The 23,940-nt window shown below is 39.9% G+C and overlaps 1 protein-coding gene across 2 annotated transcripts in view; it reads right to left on the bottom strand.

Annotated features, from left to right (window-relative positions):
- Positions 1-12,019, bottom strand: part of ZC2HC1A (zinc finger C2HC-type containing 1A) — a 34,739-nt gene extending 22,720 nt beyond the window's left edge. For both annotated transcript variants that reach the window (XM_031590920.2, XM_031590921.2), the window contains exons 1-2: positions 11,924-12,019; positions 209-282 (exon numbers count right to left, since the gene is read on the bottom strand). In XM_031590920.2, the coding sequence (XP_031446780.2) occupies positions 209-282; positions 11,924-11,939 (90 nt within the window). In that variant the 5' untranslated portion in view covers positions 11,940-12,019. The remainder of the gene's footprint in view (positions 1-208; positions 283-11,923) is intronic.
- Between the last annotated feature and the right edge of the window lie 11,921 nt (positions 12,020-23,940).

Below are 23,940 nucleotides of genomic sequence, written 5' to 3'. Positions count from 1 at the left end.
TTTTCAGAATGCGACAGGATGCCAAAATACAATTAATCTTTAAATAGCTTCAAGACTGAGACAATGGGAATTGTTAACTTGAAAAAAATAAAAATAAAACTAGAAAAAAGCAATAATCTAGATCTTCTTTATTTAACTACTCTGATCACTGCTTAACCTTCATATCGACTTATCAAATGTAAAAGCCAACAGCGCTCATAGCACTTACCAGTGCTGCTGGAAAGAAAGTCCTTCCACAAATCCTACATGGCAACAGATCTCCAGTTTGCACTGCAATCTCACCTTAAAAAAAAAAAATTAAAAAATCATAGTTCTCAAGAAAATTTGCTTAAATTTGTACTAAAAAGAATTCTTTCTGACTTGCTAACCTGATATACTTGGCAATAACAACAGCTGTCACTGTTAAATTATGTGTTCTTTGAACTGTGCAAAGACTGCATCGATCTGAACGGAAAAGGTAATACTCATCTCCCTACATACTTTTCAAAGCAGCCTGGCCAAAAAGTCAGCATGAATTCTAATGACCTAGAACATGAGACTTTGCACCTTTAAAGGAATGCCTGCACAACAGCACGAAAAGGACTCATTCACTCCAAGTCTCACTGACAGCCCAAACAGACATGCACAGACATGGAGAACAACAATTCTTAGTGAGGATGATGTTTTTGAAAGAGAACCACCTGTCAGAACATCACACAGAAGTCACATCTCATCACTTATTTCTCTCTATTAAGTTAAATCATTCCACTTTCCCTTAGAAAAATTCTTGAAGGCTATTTTCATGAGACATTTTATGTAGGTTATAAGCTGACGGTTTACACAGACATTTCAGATCTTTCTATTAAAGCACTGACTGATTCATAGAACCAGATAAAAAAAGAATTGTAACAAGTCACAGCATCCAAGTTCCTTCAAGCCAGTATATTCATGTAGTATGTATTATATGATGGAGTTGCAACAGGGATGAAAAGCTACATAAGGTTTATGAATGACATGTATCTATTATATAAAGCACTGTAACACAGCTATAGGAATAAACACATACACATCAATAAAGGAGGAGTAAATTTGTAAGTAACTTAAGACTGAGTACAGAGGAAGAAATTAGTCAATCTGAAAGTACAGCTCCCTCTATTTAGGCAGTTAAAATAGAAGTCCCTTCAATTGATTTGCCCTTTAGGCAAACTATTGGCTGAAACAACAGAAGTTATAAACATAAGAAAGTTCAAAGTTTCTATTATTTTTTCCCCAGTTCCTCAGTAGTAAACAGTTTTCCAACTAAACATACATACACATCAATTAGGACCAGTGTATCGATCCTATAGAAAATGGAAAGCTGAACAAAATGTTTCAAGGCAAGTAAATGTAAATTCAAGAGGCCACAGCTCCCAATAAATGCATTTTTCAAGTTTAAAGGTTGAAATTAAATGAGATTTCTAGTAACAACACGCAACCATTAAATCTATTTCTGCTAATTTTACATATATGTTAATAGTATGCAAATATGCACAACGAATTAATATACTACAACGCAGTTTTTAAGAATTAAAAATCATACAAAAAGGGTTCTCCAGTTAACACACTTCTGTATATATCGTGTTTTCATTAATTTACACACCTTTTCCATGTAGACACAATTAGGCCCTTATCACAGCATAGCAGAACTGCACAGACAGTAACTGAGATGTGGAGCTTAAGTAATAATTAAGTTTTCATTCCTGTCATCTAAACACATTTGTATTTATATAAGTAAGGGGAAAGCAGGAAAGAAAGCATTCCAGGTAAACCTTGCTTTTCTTCTATTCTTGCATCTGAATTACATTTGCATGTCAACAATACAAAACAGGAAGGGTTTTTTTTTTATTTAAATTATTGTTGATGGTATCTTTCCAACCTCTGCTTTAAACAATCATACCTGAAATTTTTACCACGGGTCTGTTCCTTTAAACATTAATCACAAGTAGCAAGATGCCAACTTCTCATACATAGCTCTGACAGTTGGAACCTGCCCTCATTGCTTTTCTCAAGGGTAAGCAAAGAGGCAATGGTTGGAGGCACCCCTCAATTCACCCAATCAAAAACATCAGATACGCACAGACTTTCTTGTTTCATTACTTCATTCTTCTGGATTCTCGGCACTCTTAATAATGCTGACAGATATCAGTGCAAAGTCACTTTTGTTTTAAAAAAAACCAAATAACTTTATTTTATGACATTTTTGTAATACAATGCTCAGATTTGCCAACAAGCGAGAGAGGCATCTCATAGAAATACAAAGTGACACCCTTTGTGTCTTCAAGAAATTGGCTGAAATAAATATTACTGATCTTGTAATCAGGTGTATAGTATAATATTAAAGATTTGACTGAGAGATGAATTACCTGCCTTGATGAATGAAGAATAGAAACATAGAAGCACTCAGGTTGGAAAGACCTTAAAGATAATCAAGTCCAAGCCACAACCCAAACCTACTACCCTAACTCTAACAACCCACAACTAAATCATGTCCCTGAGCACCACATCCAAATAGTTTTTAAACACATCCAGGGATGGTGATTCAACCTCCAGCCTATTCCAGTGCTTAACAACACTTTCTGTAAAGAAGTGTTTTCTGATATCCAACCTAAACTTACTCTGGTGCAACTTGAGGCCATTTCCCCTCGACCTGTCACCTGTCACCAGTGAGAAGAAAGCAACCCCACTCTTGCTGTAAGCACCTTTAAGGTATTGGAAGAGAGCAGTAAGGTCTCCCCTCAGCCTCCTTTTCCCCAGACTGAACAGCCCCAGTTCCTTCAGTCTCTCCTCACAGGGCATATTCTCCAAGCCCTTAGAAGCCTTGTTGTCCTTCTTTGGACCTGCTCCAGCACCTCAATGTCCTTTCTGTATTGAGGTGCCCAAAACTGAACACACTACGATAGCTACAATCGAATACAGCACAATAGCTACATCTTCCACCATATTCTTCTTTTTACTGCACTCAGGAATTTATGTTTATATTTGAATTCACCATGAAAAAAAGCAGACTTGACAGATGCTCAGCTAATCCAGCAGTATTTACATAAGACATTTCAACACATAGCAAATGCTAATTAGCACTCACCAGCTACAGTAACTGCACTCTATTTCCTTACAGCATTCCTAACTCTCCTGTGCTGCTGGCAGGTACTCAGCCACATTTGTCAAGAGCTACTGCCAAAACTTCCCCTGTAACACAGATCACTGACCCCAAACTCACTGTGCCTATCCCTTTGCTTCTTCCTCATTGTTTTTTATTCTTAAGTAAAAACAGAGAATTAAAAAAATAAATCCATAACATGTTAACATTTCCTTTTTAAGAGCTCGGGAGCCTTCCTTTACAGAAAGGTGAGCAACATCAACATGAAACCTGCTAATTTTAAAATAAAAGATGGCAGTAAAATTGTGAAAATTGGAAAAAAGTTGGTGGGCTTGCCTTTTTTTTTTTTTTCCTAAAGGCAATAACATACAATACCTAGCACTTGTTACACACAAGGATGCAAATAACAAGAGACAAAATTATTTTTTTCTCCCTCATCCGAAGTTGTATTTACATCACATCTAACTTCAGCAAGGTTTTCCCTAGAGTAGCAATTCAAAGTGTAGCAGTTCTTAGGGATCTCTTTTCCTGAATAAGGCACTCCTCAGTGCATTTAAAGCTTAAAAGCAATAACAAGTAAGAATAAATCAAACGGCAGACATCCATTTATTAAGCAGTCAGTACAACAGTTAGCATATAAGTCAGCACAAGCTGACAGTTCTGGTACTTCATACTCTGCATTGTACAAGCACCCAGGACAGTTCTGCAGAGAAACCACCACAGCTGTGCACTGGAACTCTCTCCTATCATGATCACTTTCCATCCTAGGCTGTAAAACACTGTGAGGAAAAGATCCCCTACCGTGGCCTTCAGGCAAGGGCAATGAGAAGCACACCACCACCCCAACACCATCAAATCCACTGACAAGATAAGAAGGGCAGGGAAAAGGAATACAGCAACACACAGAATAATAAAGATACAACAGTAAGAAAGGTAATAGATTCAACTTGGTTGTGTGGGGAAGAAGATAAAATAGAAAGGTGACACCTGAATCAAGAAACAGAAGAAAGGATTCACTTGGCACATGAGTAGGAGAATAGAAATCGGCTCTAAGATAGCATCAAAGAAGTTTGTAAATTTTTGTTCTGTCTTCTCTGAAGTCTGGCAACAATGCAGGGATATCACCAGTAATTTACGTGCCAGTTTTAAACATGAATAACATCAGTTAACTTAAACAGTAATAATTATATCATTTTGTAAGAAAATTATGTTCAAGATTATCACATATATACCAATAGAAGAAGTATTTTCATTGAATACTGCCAGAACTATGATATGCAGCTTTACATCCAATTCTACTGTCTGTCTGAGATCAGATCTCAAAAACAGAGTTCAACCCACTAAGATGTTGGTTGTCAATCATTAAGTCATCAGATTGTTGCAGTTTTGTTAATAAAACTCCCAATCTCAATACCAAATTCTCAGATTCATCACTTGCATTTCTGAACAATCTTTCATTTTTCATTTCTTTTTCTACCTGCACATCAGTAAGTTATTCCACACATTCCTTTCGGATGTGGTCACAGTCTAGTTTCCTGTACCTTCTCTTCTCAAAGCTGGAGTTTTGCTGAGAAGTTTGGGTGGACCTCAAAGTCTGACAATAGAGCCTCATAGAGCCTCTCATGCAGCACGGACCTTTTACTACAACTACAGATGAATTTAAACTTCTTTGAAAGCTAGATTTCTAGGGAACAGCTCCTCTCCCCGCCACATTCAAACACACAGCAACTAATCTAGAGTGGAAAGTACAAGCTGTCAGCTCTCAGATTTATCTTCTGTTGTCCAATAATAGGTGGACCCATTAAAACATAAAAGTTTGATTTGATGCAGTCCCAGCCATAATGTTAGCTCCTACTGTCATGCTGAAGAAATAAGCAGTTTTGTAAAATAGACTGCATACTGAGAAGGAGCAGAAGCCTTCAGTATTGCTGAGCAGTTAATAACTGAAGTTTCATTACAGTTTGCACTTTTGGAAAGCTGTGCGTTTTCCATGTACATCTGCACATACTTAGATATAAGGTGCAGAATGCTCCAAAGAAATAAGACTACGAAGATTAAAGCAGTACTTGGTCTTAAAACAGTATATTGTAATGTTATGAGATGTTTGATTGCCCTTCTAAGCCTTTAATTTATCTGCAGCAATGACAGTACTAAATGACTTTGGCCAGACAACTGTAATAACAAGACCCACCAAGTCCAACTGCATTCAAACATGCAGAAACACTCTGGAATGAATTCCAGCTTTGGCATCACCTACTTGCCAAGTGGTCTACAACTACTGAAAGTTATTTGTAGAAGAGTACATGCCAAATTCCCCTGGAAAATTGAATGTATTTTTTTGGCACAACTCCCATCCCCAAAAGTCAGTTATTTTGTGCTTAAATCTGCATGCTTCAGGTACAAAAAAAAAAAAAAAAAAAATCTGTGCATATACTCCCCTCATTGACTGAGGAATTGTATCATCAATCCACAACATCATTTCCTGGGGGCCATTAGACTCCAACACATGTCTGCTAAGCAGCACTGACCTGGTGCTGAAATGACTGAAAAAATGGAATGTTAATTCTACAAGTTTTTGTTATTTTGAAAAAATTAAGTATGAAGTAAAAATGAAAAAAATAAAATCAAACATCATTCTGCTTAACAGTGGGCAGTACTTTGCTGAAGTGTTTGATGACGGGAATGATTTAGATTCCAACTTAGCCCTTAGTAACTCATGCTACTCACTAGTACGCAGGAAGAAAAAGCAAGAGGAAATCATAATAAGGTCCTTCTTTATATTCAGCCTTCTTGCATAATTCAAAGTTTTTATGCCATCGGGTTATTCACAATAAGTAGTAAACCAATCTACTTCTACCAACTTTTTTACATGGTCTAATAGTAATAGGACAAGGGGGAATTGCTTTAATCAAAAGAGAGGAAATTCAGGGGAATGACAGGAAGACATTTTTTACTTAGAGGGTGGTGAGGCACTGGGCACAAGTTGCCAAGAGAAGCTGTGGATGCTCCATCCCTGGAGATGTTTAAGGCCAGGCTGGACGGACCATAAGCAGCCTCATCAGGTGGGTGGGGATCCTGCCCACAGCAGGGGTTTGGAACTAAGTGATCTGTAAGGTCTCTTCCAACCCAAGTCATTCTGTGACTCTGTCTACTTCTATCTATGCCTAACTTCAGAGAAGAGATTAATTCTTTTTTATTACTGTATTGACAATGAAGTCTAATCTTGTGTAAACCTGTCACTTCTGCTTACTAAAGATATCAGAAAGCAGCAAAACTTCAAATCCTTCAAGCTGAAAAGCTTCAGTGAGGCTTTCATAGTACCTCCTGCATATTCCTCTATCAGCTCTCCAGCCCGACAATGCAAATGTACTATATTTGCCAAAATTACTGTAATGAACATGAGTCTGATTATGGTGAGTTCTGTATTACTTCCTTGAAAATAACATGTTGAGGAGAACCCCTCTGCCTCAGAATGACAACCTGGAGGAGGATTCTGTGAGTAAGTTCTTTTTGTGACTGAGAAGTGAATTCCATGCAGTCTAGAACTGTAACAGATGCACGTGCAAAACATGTATCATGGTGTGTTACACTTTTCTGCAACTCTCTACCCCTTTCTTCTTCCCTTTCTCATCTGAAGCATAACTTCTAATGTGAAAACATGCTGATGTCACACTATCTTTCCTGGAACTACTTTTCCCCTAAACAGGCCAAAGTCTTCTCTCCTCAAGCCCAGGGTCCTGATTTTCCTTTTTGCCCTCTCTTCTCAGGACCCTGAATGCATTCCCCTGATGGCCAAGACATGTATGGCTGCCCTGACCTTCACCCCTGCAGACAATGCTTCCTTGCTTGTACTGCAAGGTCCAGCAGACCTCTCCATGTCTATCTTCACCTGGGTCAGGAAGTTGTCACTGATACATATCAAAAACCTTCTGGACTGCTCATACCCCACTGACTTGTTCCTCCAGCAGATAACAGACAGGATGGGTAAAGTCTCCTGTGAGGACCAAGGCTCTTTCCACTTATCTGAAGAGGACTTCTTCTGCCTCATCAAGTGGCTTGTAGCAGACACAACATTTCCCATATTGCTCTGCATGCCATCTTTGATCCTTTTCAGTCCCACAGTAAGGCTCCACTGCTCTCCCACACAAAGGCAACCTCTGCTTGCCATCTGGCTGGTTCTTCCTGCACAGCCTGTACCCAACCACAATGCAGCAGCCACTGCTGCGTTCCTGTGGCCACAGTGACATTGCAACCCTGCAGCTGAGCACAGATCTCCAATTCCTTCAATTTGTTCCACACACTTGAGCACAGGTGTGCAGGCACTTTGGAGAGGCACTCAGTCATGACATGCAAAAACCTATGAGAGCTTCCCCTTCAACGCATACAGAACCACATCAAAACCCATGGCAATTAAGTAGTGCTGCGTGATTGATCTGACTCCCAAACGCGCTATTTGGTCTTCTGTTAATGAGCTTTAATATCAGCTAGTTACCACTAGAAAGCACATGACTTGCAAAAATCTATGTGTGGTTGAAGAACTGTGTTGACAGTAAGTAGATAGCCAGGCGCAGCCAAGCCTCCTCACGCTGACCTTACACTCTGCCAGCCTTGCATTGGCAGTCCCCAAAACATTTCATTTCAGTTTCTTTCCCAAAACATAAACACCAATCAAAAATAAAAATAAAAAAGGTGTGAAAAAACTAAATTTATCCATGGTTATTCAGTGTATTAAATGTAAAAATTATATCACTTACCAGAGGGGCAAACACGTGTAAAACAAAGAAGTACAACGCAAAGTTACTTACTATGCTTTCATAACTACTAGAGTAACATGTTCTTAAAAATATATACATTGATGTTAGTCTTGGATTTCAGACGACAGTAGTTTCCAGCTTGCTGATTTAAGAATTGTAACATTTATTTTTCCTTCTCTCAGACAAATCAGATACTTTCAGAAGAAAAAAAAAAAAGCCAGAATGTTACAGAAACGCAGGAGGCTCCCTTAAACGCAGCTTAAGAAAATGGCTGCCAAAGTAAGGAAGCTGCTGTACACATCCAGAGGCAAGACAAAGATGTACACCAAAGGGAAAGGAAGCTCACATTTCTGTTTCAAAAACAAAGTCATAATTTCCTACAGCATAAAGAAAAAAATAAAAAAAGAATAAGGCAAAGGAAGTGGACACTGGCTCACTCACAAACTGAGAAAGCAAGCACATGCACTTGCATCCAGTGGTCATGTTACTAATACTAAGCCCCAAAAGTATTATGCCTCAACTGTTTGGGGTGGAGTCTCAGACATTATCAGGATAAGTGAAAGGTCCAGAAACAAATGCTCCTTTAGCACAGCCCTCAGCTCCCAGGAGATGCTATACAGCGAGCTTTATTAGTAACAGTCCACAGGGACACACCCAGACTGCTCAGAGCCTGAAAGCTTAATGGCAGTAACAGATCCTGCTTAGCATGTGCAGGGAAGGCTTCAGGCTACCGCCCGCAGCCACCCATCCCCTTTGAGCCCTCTCTGGCTGCTGGGGCTTGGTGGGTGCTGCCTTCACCCACAGCTGCCCAGTGCCCTTCACCCTCCAGGCAGCAGCCACTCTGACCTGCTGGGATAGCTGTGAACAAGTGCGGGAATAAGCATTTCTTCAGCTTCAGCAGCTGCTGCCAGCACCCTCCCAGAAAAAAAAAAAAACAAGAGCCTAGAGTGCAGCTGATCTAATGCCACACTGGACTGTTCCTGCTCAAGTGAGGAATTCAGTGCTTGGGCCCCTCTTCCATCATCTTCAGCAAAGCACAGGGATAACTGCACTGATGTGACAGCTCTCCTCCTGCCATACAGCAGTGAGAGCCACCAGCACACTCCCAACCATGGCAAGCGGCCTTCAGACTCAGCACACACTAGGTTACCCAGGGCAGGGCTTTTAACTCACCTTAAAGATCACTGCTTCCTGCAGTCATCGCTCTCAGTACGTTCGCCAGGAAATTAAACAAATTAAATAAATGAAGTGAAGAACAGTCAAACCCACACAGGCTACAAAGTAATAAATGTCAAGTCAGGAATCTGAGATATAACTTTCAAAGCATGTAACAAATTTGTCACTTGAAATGGGTGCACAGATTCCTTTTTACATAGCTTTGTAGTTCTAAATCTGACTTTCAACACCAGTCTAGTAATACAACAGTACTGGTAAACAACTGAAAAAAATAAAGCAGACTTCAAAAAAGCAGCACAAGTGAACTTTGAAAGCAACATTTAAGTTGTACAGAAAGCTACTTTGCCATTTTACTGAACATTTAAACTTGTGCATATTGAGAAAAATGCAGTCACAACATGAAAAGTGCTATTCCACTTCTTAAATGTCACTAATGCAGCTCAGCAAGCCAACTAATACACATTCAACTCTTCACATAATGGAAAGAATCATTATAAACTGTGTAAACTTACTTCTTATTAAAAGCATGCTTGAATTGTCAGAAATAAAACAGATCTCACTTCTACATCGCTGAGCTTCAGAAAATAAAGCATCAGCTTCTGAAGTCAAGAAGTTCTGGCCAGGCAATTCATGCCTGAGGGCCCTTCCACAGGCCAGGAGAATGTAGCCAAAAGCCAAAGTCCTGCCCTGCACCCTAATTATATCCCTCACCTCACAACTCCCCAGACCAGCTGCACAAATCAGCCCTGGGAATTGGTTTTGCCTGACCCATCCCGAGACCAGACAAGGAGCAGGTTGAGCTGGATTTCAGGAGCAGCCCTTGCTTCCATGTTGGATGAATGACTGGGCAACTGTGCTCCTCAACACAAATTTAATCCAAAATGACAATCAGCAACTTTCTTCTGAGTCACTGGTGAAGCAGTAAGTGGAGAAAAGCACAACATCTTGCAAAATAATCCATCTTTACTATTGGTTTTGCCTGGTTTTCCTCTCTTGGGGACATCTTCCTACATGAACGTCATTAGAGCCTAACTTAATGTTCAAATGAGATGTTTTAAACCGAAAAACTAGTACACAAAAGCTCTCTGTACTTATGTACTCTGCAGCTCAAGGAGCACTAATAGGTTGTGCTTTGATAAAAACAAAAAACCAAAAAAACAGTATTCTGTGTTTTGGCAATGTTTAAAGACAAGAAAGTAGTACAAACTAACCCAAAGAGGTGAAGAAAATTGTATTATTTAATTTCAAAGAAGCTAGATAACAGTGTGGGATATGAGTCTTCAGAACAAAGGTCATCTTGAGGTTTAGAAATATCTTAATACCCATGCTATGTTCAAATTGATCTTGAGTGCTCAGAAGGAACATTCCATGCCACGGAAAACAAAATAACTCTGATAAGCTCTAGCTTTTGAAAGTGATTTCAAGGAAGGGCTGAGAGTAAACATGAGAGCCTACAATTTAGAAGTTCTTCCTCTCACCACTGCCTATATCTACTGAAACAATAGAAATGTAACCCTTCTCCAGAAGGCACACCAACCAGCAGTCAGAACAGGGAGAAATCCAACCCAACAACAACTAACTTTTTTAGCCTTCTGTAATCTGTAGATGACCATTCTGCCTACCCTCCATTACGAAGGTACTGGAGCTTATACAACACAGCTGGCTTCACTAAATTAGCTCACAGCCAAATCAATTGATAGATGGGCTGCAGATGATATGCAGTCCCAACTGCAGGCAAAGAGACAGCTGACTCAAATCCAAAGCAAGCTTCTCCCTTCTGAGCAGGCAGCATAGGATTGTCATCAGTCAGAGGCCAAACAAACAAACAAACAAAAAAAAAATCAACAACAAAACCAAACCCAAACTATTATTTGATAACACACTGGACATCACCTTTCAAACCTCACTAACAGGGAAGGCATAAGAGCAAATTAAATAACAGAGAACCTCTTGGGATTTTAATGCCAAATCATGCTGCCCTGATCTATAGTCCTGCTGAAGTCGCTAGCCATAGGGTAAGAGCCTGATGACCATAACGTCTATCAGAGAAAGGACAGACACTCACTGGAAGCGACTCCAATGCTCGGAGGGACAAAGGACAAAGGCTAGCTAGCGCTCACCTCTGTTTAAACATACAGTTATTGCCTGCGAAGCACAGCATGGGAGCCTCAACGACTGTTTTGTGACAGTTACTCAGAACAGAGCTGCATTTTTTCTTAATATGGTTACAGCAGCTCATCAAACGCAGTAACGGCAGATTTACTAAGCGTTCTAAGGCAAGCTGCAACTTCTTAAGTTCCAGGCTGGCATCTCACTGACGGATGGTCGGAAAGGTGATGATATCTTCACTGAAGCAACTGGCACGGGATAAAGTTGCAAATACTCTGTCAGCAAACACACACCTCGTTTTCGCGGCACCGAGCACTCCTCAGGAATTACGGTTGTACCATGACTTCATCCTCCGTGAGCAAAAGCAGCGAAGCGGGCACGGCCTCCCCGCGGCAGCGTCCCCCGAGCGCCGAGCGGGCGGCGGAACCGCCCAGCCCGCCCGCCGGGCTGCGGCAGTGGAGCGGAGCCGGGGACAAAGCGCGGCCCCGCCCGCCGGCACCCCCAGCCCGCCCGGACCCACAGCCTCTCCCCTCCGCCCGCCGACCACCGAAGCGTGCCCGGCGGCGCTTCCCGGCACTACGGCGCGGCGAAGCCGGGCGGCCCCGGAGGCTCCGAACGAGGGGAAGGCGGCGCCCGGCCCGCAGCTCCCGCCGCCGCCCAGAAGCGCCCGCAGCACCGCGAAGCCGCAGCGCTGCCCACCCCGAGCGGTTCCCGCTGCCCCGCACGAAGGCTGCGACCTTCCTGGCCGCCCCCCGCCGCTGCCCCTCACCTTCCAGCCCTTCCATGGCGCGTCCCGACCGCCAGCGCCCAACCCAGCCCCGCTCCGCCGCCGCTGCTGTGGCAACGCCGCCACCTCCCGGCCCGCTAACATCCGCCGCTCCCATTGGGCGGCCGCAGCGGGCGGGACGGCCCTCAGCGCCGCAACGCCGGGCTGGGAGTAGGGCGGCTTGCTGCCTTCCTCTGCGCGGCTCCCGGCTGGCGGGGGGGAAGGGGCTGGGCCGAGGGCACGGCGGCCGGTGTGTGGTGCGCTGCCTTTGCTGGTGTGAAAACACGGGGCAGCCGAATGAAAAGCACGAAAAATGGTTTTTGTGTTTGTAGGCAGTCTTTTTCTCCTCATTAAAGAGGCACATATATGAAGGAAATGCATGTAGAATCATAGAATAGGTTGGGTTGGAAAGGACCTTAAAGATCATCTAGTTCCAACCTTCCTGCTGTGAGCAGGATTGTCAGCCGCTAAAGCAGGCATCAGACCAGGCTGCCCAGAGCCCCGTCCAACCTGCCCTTGAACACCTCCACCTCCTGGAACACATCCACAGCCTCTCTGGGCAGCCTGTTCCAGCACCTCACCACACAACAAAAAAGCTTCCCCTTACATCTAATCTTACCACCATTAGTTTAAAACCTCATTCCCCCGTTGTCCTAACACTGTCTACCAATGTAAAATATATATATATATATATATATATATATATATATATATATATTTCCCTTTATAATATCCCTTTAAATATTGGAAGGCCATAATGAGGTCTCCCTAGAGCCTTCTCTAGACTGGCCGAGCCCAGGTCAGCTTGTCTTTGTAAGAGAGGTCCTCTAGCCCTCTGATCATCCTTGTGTCCTTTTTCTGGAAGCTCTTCACTTCTTTCACGTGTTGAGAACCTGGAAAAGGATGCAATACTGCAGATGGGTCCTCCAAAGGTCAGAGTAGAGAGGGACAATCACCTCCCCACCGTTGCTGACCATCCCTCTTTGATGCAGCCCAGAATACAGTTGGCCTTCCAGGCTGCAAGCACACACTGCTGACTCATGTTATGTCTTTCATCTGCCAGGACCCCCAAGTCCTTCACAGCAGGGCCGCTCTTAAATTCTTCTCCCAGTCTGTATATATATCTAGGATTGCCTGGACAAAGCTCAACATCTTGCACTTGGCTTTGTTGAACCTCACTAGGTTTATCAGGACCTTTTGTGTTTGTCAGGGTAAGGGACTTCTCCCTTATCAACTGTACTACTCAGTTTGGTGTCATCTGCAAGCTTGCCGAGGGTGCACTCAATCCCATCATCTATGTCACTCATAAAGATGTTGAAGGGCACTGGTCCCATGATGGACCTCTGGGGGACACTGCTTATCACTGCTCATCTGGGCACAGAGCCAGAGACAACAATCCTCTGGCTGTGGCATTCCACCCAGTTCCTTATCCACGGAGATTCTCTCATGCTACAAGATCAACAAGGCCTGCTTTTGGAAAACAATACCACTGAACTGTCAGTGACTATGCTTTTGTGGTGCTTTTTACCAGAGCTCCTTTTCATCTGGTAAAACTTCACGTCTGTAGCAATAGAAGCATTTCAATAATTTTTTAGTATTACTTTTTAAGCTCCTTTATTTTTCTTTATGGTGGCAAACAAATTTCTCATTGTAAGCAATAATAAATCTTACCAAAATTATATCTGTCTTTTCTGTGCACTTTGAAATCATGGCTCTGTTTCTTCTAGATAAATCAGTCAATCCATATTTCCTTGTCCAAAGAATCACTGTTACAATCACATGAGCTCCACAGATCTAAGTGCTGCATGCCCAATATTCAGCATGTAAACTATGACAAATATATGTTTAAATCATCCATTGAGTCAAAATTTTGAAGATGTGCAGTAACTCTAGCTACAGTTTCTCTGGGTGGTTCAGAACCATGCTGAAAATGCATTTCAAATTTGCTTTTGATCTGTGGAGCTCATGTTTGTAAAATTACAGGCCCTGGCAGAAGGAAGTTATTTGCCACTATGCTGCAGAGACCTAATGTTTGCAAATTGTCCATTAAATCTTTGTCATAAAACTTGAAAGAGCCAAGGTTTGTCATAGCTTCCAAATGCTGGCTGCTTACCTAGCTATGAGAGTAGCAAGCAGAAGTTCAGTTTCTTTTGTGATATTTCCATACTTGGGCTGAAAATTCAAAAGCAGAGGCTTAGGGTAATTTCATCTTTCAGCACACAAATCCTTTATAATGAAACTGTAAGCACAACTTTTATCCTATGTTTGCAATGTAGTGAATAGTTTTTATTAGGTCATTTGGCTTGGTTTGGTTTCTTGTTTCTCTTTGAAAAATGTGGTTGTTTTTATTAGAAACCAGAGCAGAAGATGACTTCATCTCACCCAGTTTTAAGGGTCTGCAACATGGTGAGCTGAGCTTGTCAGATTTCCCATTATTGTCAATAGGAATTTGTTTCTGTGGATTATGTATTCTGTGGGATAAAAGTGAGATCCATCTGGCCAAACATACTGCCTTTTTCAGGGTGACATGAATCAGAGCCAAACCTCTAGCCAGAGGATGAATTAGACTTACTAACTCTGCACTAACTACAAACTGAAGAGGTATTAGTGCCAGGTGATGAGCTCAAATGTAGACAACACCCACATTAGAGTAGTCAAATCCTACCCTAGATGTCTTCAGACTGGATCCTGTACTGGAAATGGATGTACTGCTTAGTTTTGCTCTGCCAAGGTGCCATTGACTGACTGTGTCATTTCATTACTCATCTGAGAAGTGAAGGACGTAAGAGATGACTTACAAAGCTACTAGGCAAGTGGCTGTTCTGCAGCAAAACTGAATGATCCTCCTGTTTTCTGTGGCTGGTGTCTGAACATCTGTTGTGCAAATATGCACATGGACAGCGTATCTTAAAGGATGCCCAATACTGGGACTTTCAGTTGTTGTAAATATACTCTATTATCATTGCCACCATGTCACACTCATAATTTTATCTTATTTACATATTGGAACAAAACAAAAAACAAACAAAACAAAACAAAAAAACAACAAAAAACCCCATGCCTATACTACTTTGCTCTAGACTTACTACTCCAAAAGCAAGTCTGACACTTCTATAATATTTAGGATTTCCTTTCTGAATTATATGCTAAATCTATTAATTACTCGTTTGCACTTTGTCTTCTTTTGCCATCACTGGTTTCTAGTTTAAATATTTTCCTCATTGTTTATCTCTTTGATGTATTTATAGGCAATTAGCCTATGTTCTGTTCCAGTATTTGCCTTGTTAGCCTAAACAAAGTAGAGCTCTTCTGAACTGTCTTAATAAACTGTTTCCCATTTCAGTAATCATCATGGTACCCTTTTTTTTTCACCAACCTATACCACATTCGTTTATATTTAGAAGAATTATAGAATCAGAGAATCATAGGGTTTGGAAGGGACCTCTGGAGATCATTGAGTCCAACACTTCTGCTAAAGCAGGTTCCATACAGAAGGTTGGATAGGAAAACCTCCAGGTAGGTTTTGAGTGTCTCCAGAAAAGGACACTTCACACCTTCTGTGGGCAGACCGTTCCAGTGCTCTGTCACCCTCAGAGTAAAGAAGTTTTTCCTCATACTCACATGTGTAAGTAAGATACTTACAGTATCTGCTAGAGTTCTTCACTTCTGATGGGAGTATTTCTACTAATGCATCTTAGGTTACATTTGCTATGGTATTGTAAGCTTGTAGGCTCCTAGTCTATATATAGCTTCTTTTCCATATCAGCTGTTTTGCAGGGGCAACAATGGCAGGAATTTTTGCCTTTAGTCAGTAGTCCGCCTCTAGTCTGAACACTTTCAGTTCAGTTTCTTCAATATCTCTGAGAAGGAACAAGAAAGCATGGCCCTAAGTGTAGTGGTCGCATTTTCCCCACTCACATCATTAGAAGAGTGGAAATATAAACACTGGCATAGACCTGACCAAATTCCAGGAGGAATTCCAAAGGAGGTGAGAGCTGCACTGCAGTCAGCTCAAACATCCAGCAGGAATATAGAGGTACCCTCTTAGCTTCAGAGTCGGTTTCCAAAAGGGCTTATGTGTCTCTCAGAAGGCTATTTTTTCAGGAGAGTTTCTCAGTTTTAGTTGGTATAAAAGAGGAGCCAGCTGCCAGGGAGAAGTTCTGATCTTGTGACAGATTATAAAGGCCCAATTTCCCTGCCAACTGTGGGCATAGAAGCAAGTTACAGCTTAGTCTTTGGTTGCATAAGGCAATATTTTCAAAAGAGACAAGAGAGTTGGAATTTTGGTCTGAGGTGTGAAAGGGTCATCAGTTTCAAAATCTACATCTTTCTGCCAGAATCTGTCAAGGCCTGCTGTGGAAGAACTGCAGGACCATACACGCAGGTCCAAGATGTTACTGTATGTGAGACTGTCTCTTTCCTTGTTCACTGTGCTCTTGACTTGACACAAGGTACTCCAGCTCCTTCTTGTGTGCAAGCTCTACTTCTCTACTTCTCATGCAGCTCCTCGTATGTAGAGATAATTGGATTATGATGATCTGAAAGGTGCATATTGATAACAGGATATATTTAGTAAAATGCAATGGGAATTGAATTCTTGCCCTTACTCATGTGGCCAGCAGTTACTCCAGGTAGAGGGCTCCATGAAATAGACTGTAAAACTTTTAAATTGTTTAGGCAGGCCAGCAGGACTTGTGGAATAAATATCTACATATATTTTAATATAGCAGATCATCTAAACTGAAGCATTCAAAAATCATTAGTCACCTTAGAAAGTGACTAAAAAGTCCTGGGATCCAGACTTTGGCAATGCATTGTCCTAGATCTTTGCAAACCTGTGCAAATCCCTCATTTGGGTCAGAAGAGTCGTAAAACGTCTAAGTCTTGTAAAATGATCAGAATTCCATTAACATTTCAAATGCTTTCCTCCACCATTTAAATCCTTGTCACAATGACTAAGATCTTTACAGAAAATCAAAACCTGTTCTCTATCTTTCATCTTAATAATGAACATGGGATAAAGAAGGATTTCCCAAAGTGGCATTTTAATTAATACACTTTGCACTCACACTAGCTACTGGGAATTCAGATATGCTTGCACGGGGGAGTTTAAAATTTAAATATTCCTAATAAGCTTTTTCTTACAATTAACACTAATTGAGGACTACAGACAAGAATGATTACTTTCCTACTGAAATAATTCCTCAATTGAACTACTATAAGAGTGCCTTTTGTTCTTCTTTTGTGGCTTATAGACCTGATTTATATTCAGAACTGGTGTATCGTGATTTTCCTATCAATCTTTCTAGCAGCCTAGCTTTTTGCTTTTTTTTTTCATTACACATTATAGTTTTGTTTGCTGTGGGACTCCCATATTAAATGGAACAAGACCAGAGGCCACAAAGAACACTGTTGAGCAGTGCCTGAGTGAACAGATTTTGCTTGTGAATTGCTCAAACATGAATTGCCAGTGTATAAAGCTGAGTCTCAACTGACAGTGTTAGAGCAAATAAGATGTAATAATGCCCAAAACACTGATAAAACAATAAACATGCTAGTTTAAATTCTAGCATGCCATGCTGTTAGATGTGTTTTGTCAAGCCAGAGGAGGAGTCCAGGGATTGTGACTTAGTATCTGAGTCTATAATTCTTCAATTGGACAGTAAACAACAAAATAAAAGCTGTTGTTTTTTGTTCCATCAGATACTCTATTGCTTTACCTTCTTGATCTGTAAACCATTGCTGCCACTGAACCCAGCTGTTCTCTTATAAGCATTGTTTCTCAGCTCTTCATTCTGACCTCTTCACTGTGCTGGCCCAAGTTGCTGTATTCAAGTAGATTGGGAATTTATCCAGTCAGGGCTGGGAAAGTGATACTCAACCCTCATCTGATCTGCTTGTCTTTATGTTTCCCTGTGTGACTACATGAACTACATGAACAGCCATCACAGGCTGAGTGTCTGCATCAAAATCAGAGTGGGTAGCCAGCATCTTTCAGGAAAACAGAACTGACATTTCTACTGGTAGTTTGTATTAGTTTAAACAGAAGATAAAATCAGGAATTTCTTCAGCTTAGTCTGTTGGATGCAGTGACAAAATACAGAGGATCTTCTCTGTTGATAAGTCTGAGGATTTGCAAAAAGCCTGCAGGTTTCTCATCTCTTAACTCTGATGTTACATATCCTTTCCGATCTCTGATTTTGTTTTTCAGTAAATAGCCCTTCCTTGTTAAAATGTTTCATCTTTCTTTTGATCTGGAAGCATGAAAAACAAAGAACTTAAAATACAGCCCTGTGTGTAGGATTGGGCTGTGCTGTCTCTAAAACATATATGAAACTTTACCAAGTCTATTATATAAATCCCATAGGACTAATTCATTTATTTATTTTTTAATGAGCTCAAATCCTTTCGTGATTTTGTAACAGCCATTTTGAAAATAGAAGGACCAAAACAAGGAAGGTAGACATTCCTGTTTCTTGCTTCTCAGTCTGGCTAAAATATGAAATCTTGGGATTTCTTCCTTGTGTTTTCAAGAAATCCTGACATTTTACTCTTCCAGATTGATTAATATTTAGAGACTGTGCCAAAATAGCAGCAGTGGAAAGTGCTGTACTATAAGAACAGCAGGAAGTTTTGAAGAAATAGGTTCTTCTACCGGACATGTTCTTCTATCAACCTATGCCATTGCTCAGAGCAGAAAGCAGAATCCAGGGCTCCAGAAGAGAGCGAGACCAAACCCCTGGTGTTCAGAGTTGTGGTTCAGGATGTGGAGTCAGTGTCCTCTTGCTATCTGATAACAGCTTTCTTCTAACCAAGTATGCTTGTTGTGTCAGTAATGCTGGGATTGTAAAGTCCAAGCTTCAGAACTGAAGGAACACAAGGTTCTTTAAGTTCTTTACTTTCACAGTGCTTATATTTTACATATTTGCTTATATTTTCTCCTGTATAACAGAATTACTGATGTTCCACTCCCTCAGTTCCCCAGCTGCACCTTTCTACCTGGAGAAGACTTTTAATTTGTGAGGGCCAGGGCTCAAAATTCAGTAATTCCAGACTTAGGCATTGAGCATAAACTTCTAGTCTCTACATTTTTATACTGAACTTTAAAATTACATGATATACCCCCTTTTTCTGTATCACTTTTTCTTCAAAAGTCTCATTAGAGAGGCAGTTGAAATTTTACAGACTGCAGTAGTTCCACCGTTTACTTATTGGTATATATTGGCATTTGCAACCTATATAACAGTTTTCAAATGTTGGGGTATTTGTTAGTTTTCACAGCTCTACTAGCAGGGTAGTTCTTTAAAAAAAATGAGTAGGAAAATCAGAGCACAGTATATAGAAGCCAGACATTGACTTTTGGTAAATCTCATGTATCATTTGTGTTTTATTTCCAACACACTGCTACTCTTGAGCTTGTTGTTTTAGGACATGGTCTTGTTTTCTGAGGCATGGCACAAGCCAAAACTGAGAGATTACTGAGAAGCAATACAATATAAAGCTGACTTAATAAAGCCATTTGATATGAGTTTATGTGCAAAGTAGTTTATGCGTTTCTGTTCCCTAAGTGCTTGCTTAGAAAACTGACTTTTCTGGGTGGGCATGCAAAAATTAGTTGTATCTATGTATTGTACAAACCAATAGACCACGAAGCAGGTAAAATATTCTAGTTTTCTAGAATTATCCAAATGTCTTACATGACAGTTAAAATGAAAGTTATACGTATGTATTCTTAGTCTTGTGGATAAAACAAGGTGGCATAATTCTTTTATGAGAATTTATTTTTTAACTAAGATTACATTTTAATTTATATTTTTGTGTGATTTTTATAATGTTCTTTTTCAATATTCAGAGGAAAATGTGTTAAATCATGGTAACTAGTGATGTAAAGTCATTTGGAAATGAACTTTCAGAATGCTTAGAATAAATATTGTTATATTTGTTTCCTTTTTTATTTATCACTGAATAATATTCTTATGTTTGTTTCCTTTTTTTGTTTATCGCTGAATATACTCAGCTTCTTGCAGTTCTCTGTCTCAAAATGTGATCTCATGATTCTTCTATTCTTAGACAAAAACCTACATACAGATTATGCAGTGTCATCACTTAACACCTTTTGCTATGTGACTAAATTTACACATTTTTAATTCTGTTGGGTAATATGTGTTCACAGACTTGGTTGTAAAAATTCTTCTTAAAACAAAATATTTTTACATAGCAATTTGGCAAACAAAGTAAAACTTAAAAGCAATAGTCTAAAAGTACATTTAGTTTCATCTAACCCAAATGCCATTTCACTGGATTTGCTCTCTTTGCATTAAACAGAAGAAGACTAAAGTTCTTTACTATGAGAGTGGTGAGGTGCTGGAACAGGCTGCCCAAAGGTTGTGGATGCCCCATCCCTAGAGGTGTTCAAGTCCAGGTTGGATGAGGCCCTGGGCAGCCTGGTCTAGTATTAAATGGGGAGGTTGGTGGCCCTGCATGTGGCAGGAGGGTTGGAGATTCATGATCCTTGAGGTCTCTTCCAACCCTGGCCATTCTGTGATTCTGTGAATTCTCCAGACACTCTCCAGTTGGAGCTGACCTCCTTGTGATTGTCTCTCATAACATTTTTCCTTTAAATATCACAACTTTACTCCATGTGCATCTTTGCCTTTTCTCCCTTTACTTGCTCTTATGAGAAGCATTTGGTATATCCTCATGGTGAGAATTCATTCTGTCTCATAATTATGTGAGGTTTTTTGTTTTGTTTTGTTTTGTTTTGTTTTCAGAATGCCAGATATTCACATGTCCCACGTTTTATCATTGATTACACCTACTTGTGGTGCATGGTGAAAATTGGCTCTTCAACCTTTCTAAGAGCCAATCTAACAAAGTATTTCAATAGACAGCTTTTTAGCTATACTGAAATCTAATATATATATATATATATATATATATATATAATGGGAAATGTAGTGACCTTTGGCATGAGCTGAGATGACTTTCTCCGTACATGCCAACTTTGCCATGTAGTTAGACCCTTGGACAAAAAATTGATTTCAGTATATACTTCAAACCAGGTACTTGCAGATTTGTATAACTTCTTAGCACATCTGGCACAGTCTAGATTGTAAAATATTATTCTTGGAGATGAAAGTTACTCATGAGTAACTTTAGTCATTACTATAGGCTCTACCATAAAAGAAAAACATACAATGTTCTTTATTTTTAAATTTAGATTTACAGTACAATGTATTCTTCTTTACATCTTTATAAGAAGTCACCAACTAGACAGAATCTACAGCAAGAAACACTGAATTATTTGTCAATGTTTTCAGTTTGGGCGATAGTCCCACAGTATTGCTGGTATCATACTGGCTTAATTCAACAACTTGTCTGTGGCATACTTCATTTTAATCATAAAAATCAATAACAGAGGGGACTCAGGCCAACAGAAAATAATTTTTGTAATGTATTCCTAAATACTTTTTGTCATTTGATCAAACTGTAGGATTTGGAATTGCAAAAATCTTTGATTATTTGATTCACCAGCAAGTATTTGATTACACATAGCTCAATGTTTCAGTCTGTCTGGATGAATATGAAATTTCTTACTGATTTAAAAGAGCTACAAATAGTGGTCTTGAAACTGAAATCAACTGAGGATTTCTATTTTTATCCTGTACTGTAAAACACACTGAACTCAGAGCCTGAAGTAAGCTGATCTTTGCTCTAAACTATTCAGCCTAAGAAAAGTATTTGGATGTAGAAGCTATTAGTTACAACAACAACAGCCTGCAGCTAAGGACATTTTTTATTCTCAAACTATTACTGAAGCTGGCAGCATAAGACTTGGAAAGGGGAAGTAAAATCACACAAAATGTCACATGCAGAATTATAAGTTGTGAGATTGTTTTCCGTGACACCCCCTCTGTATCCTGGCATCACAGTCGTCTTACTGTTTGAACAGAAAAAGCTGGATACTTGCAAAATAATTTTAAATAAATGAAAGTGAGTTTGACATTCATTTAATACTAGGAACTGAAGAAGATTTTGAGAAAACAACCTTACACATGGATTATAACACTTTCAGTGATCGAAGTATGGTCTGTTTGGTTGTTTTGGTTTTTATTCTTATATCACTTTCATGTAATTTTTAAGAAATGTGTTGATTTTAAACAAGATTCAATTATACTTACCGAAAAGATAATATATAAAAATATGAGTAAGGTAAAATGGTCAGGACAAAATTCCTCTACTACATGTTTTTTATTTTGTGTGTACATCCACATCTCTTACATCTTTTCAGTCTGTTACTCACAAACACATTTTAAGTGCTCTGCTTAGTAGCTTTTTGTGTCCATTAGGGAAGGCCATTTCCATCTCAGATGTATCAGGTGGTGCCAAGTATTGTTAACAGAAATTCAAATGTCAGCTGTAGGCAATAATAAGAGAAAAAGTAGGTGTTTTGCTGGCAGGCACTTCCTTATTGACGTGTGCCTTTCATTTTTCTTTAAAAACTTGACATTTGGAGAATGGATCCTTTGAAAGTTCTGATCGAAGTTAAAAAGGCATAACAAAAAAATGAAACTGAGCTTCAATCCCAAATTTGCATTTTTGAATGTGATTTTAGTCTGCTGCTAAGCCAGCCCAAATCTTTGACAGCTCTAGGATGCCAACTTGTTACAGCTCCTGACAAATTCACAATGTAGTATTCTCTTTCCTGCAGCTCCAGCTGCCTCCCTCTGGTTCCTAGGATCACTTCACTTGAGTGAAGTGCCAGTGTGAAATTACACCTCAGAGTACCCAACTTCTTGTGTCTGTCCAGTGTCAGATGTAAAAGCGCTGCATGTGGTTGGGATACATGAGGGCTGTCCAACCAGGCTCTGGGCAAATAGCTAGGGCTATTTGCACTTCAGATGATTGTGTCACTAATTGCTTTCTAAAGTGCATGCAGTACATTCAGACACACTTGGAATTTTGCTTACGGCATGGTGGATTAGTCATTATAGAACAAGTCCTGTTGGTGTTCTTACAAGGCAGCAGTCTGCACACCTGCTGAATTTAGCCCATACTTAAGTGTAGGTACATCCTATCTAGTTGTCAGTCCTACAGCATCAAGGCATCTCAAAGTTTTTTGCCTTGTTCCAAACAAACAAATCCAGGGCAGAGTCTGGACAACTCCTTGCACTAGCATTTTCATGTCAGAGTTACAGTGTCTTTTATATAGATTAATAGATTTCTCTACATTCAGACCCCAAATGTGTTCTAGTGGTAGTCCAGAAAAACATTTTCCAATAACTTGATCCTTGGACCTTGGATTTGAACTACTACTTTAAGCTTTTCCCATCCTATGTTTCTATGTAAGTCCTCCATAAAAATCTTAAAAGCCATTTCCATCTGCTGTGTTTAACCATCCATTATTTAATCAGTCATCTCTTGTGTATTTTATCCTATACTTGAGTGTGTGGCATTCAGTTAATGTGCTTGCTGTATAAACATCTGTTATTGATAACAAAATTATTGTTTTTTTTGCTGTAAACATAAATAAAAAATTGGACCAAAAGCTGCCACTGACATTCTTTGAGGTAATTGGTTCTTTGTTGGTGGTGCTATCTGATATACAATTACTGTGTATTATTTTTGTACATAAAACATTTTTCAGTTCTATATACAGGCTAAGATCCCTGTCTTGTACCTACATGGATGTTATAATGATAGATGGATATCTATGAGGATATGGATCCTGGATATAGATCAGCAGGCATTCTACTTTGTGCAGGAATTTGCAGGAGCTCTGTGTTGTTTGTATTTGCAATATGAATTCAGGCATCTACATGAAACTCTTGAAATGACGTATGCACACCCTTCAATGCAAATTCTCCTCATTCTTCATTAACAAAAATAATGTATTTCTTTCCAAGTTCCATCACAACTCTTTGTGTGTGTGTGTGTGTGTGTGTGTGTTTGCAGCTTTAGAACTCCAACTAATCTCAGTCTCCAGAAACAACAAGAGAAAACACTGTTCAGTTATGAAA

Source organism: Phasianus colchicus, chromosome 3, assembly GCF_987193195.1.
Source record: "Phasianus colchicus chromosome 3, bPhaCol1.hap1.1, whole genome shotgun sequence".
In the NCBI taxonomy this organism is placed as follows: Eukaryota; Metazoa; Chordata; class Aves; order Galliformes; family Phasianidae; genus Phasianus; species Phasianus colchicus.
The sequence above is the reverse complement of the archived record's forward strand: the minus strand, read 5'-3'. Positions and strand labels throughout refer to the sequence as shown.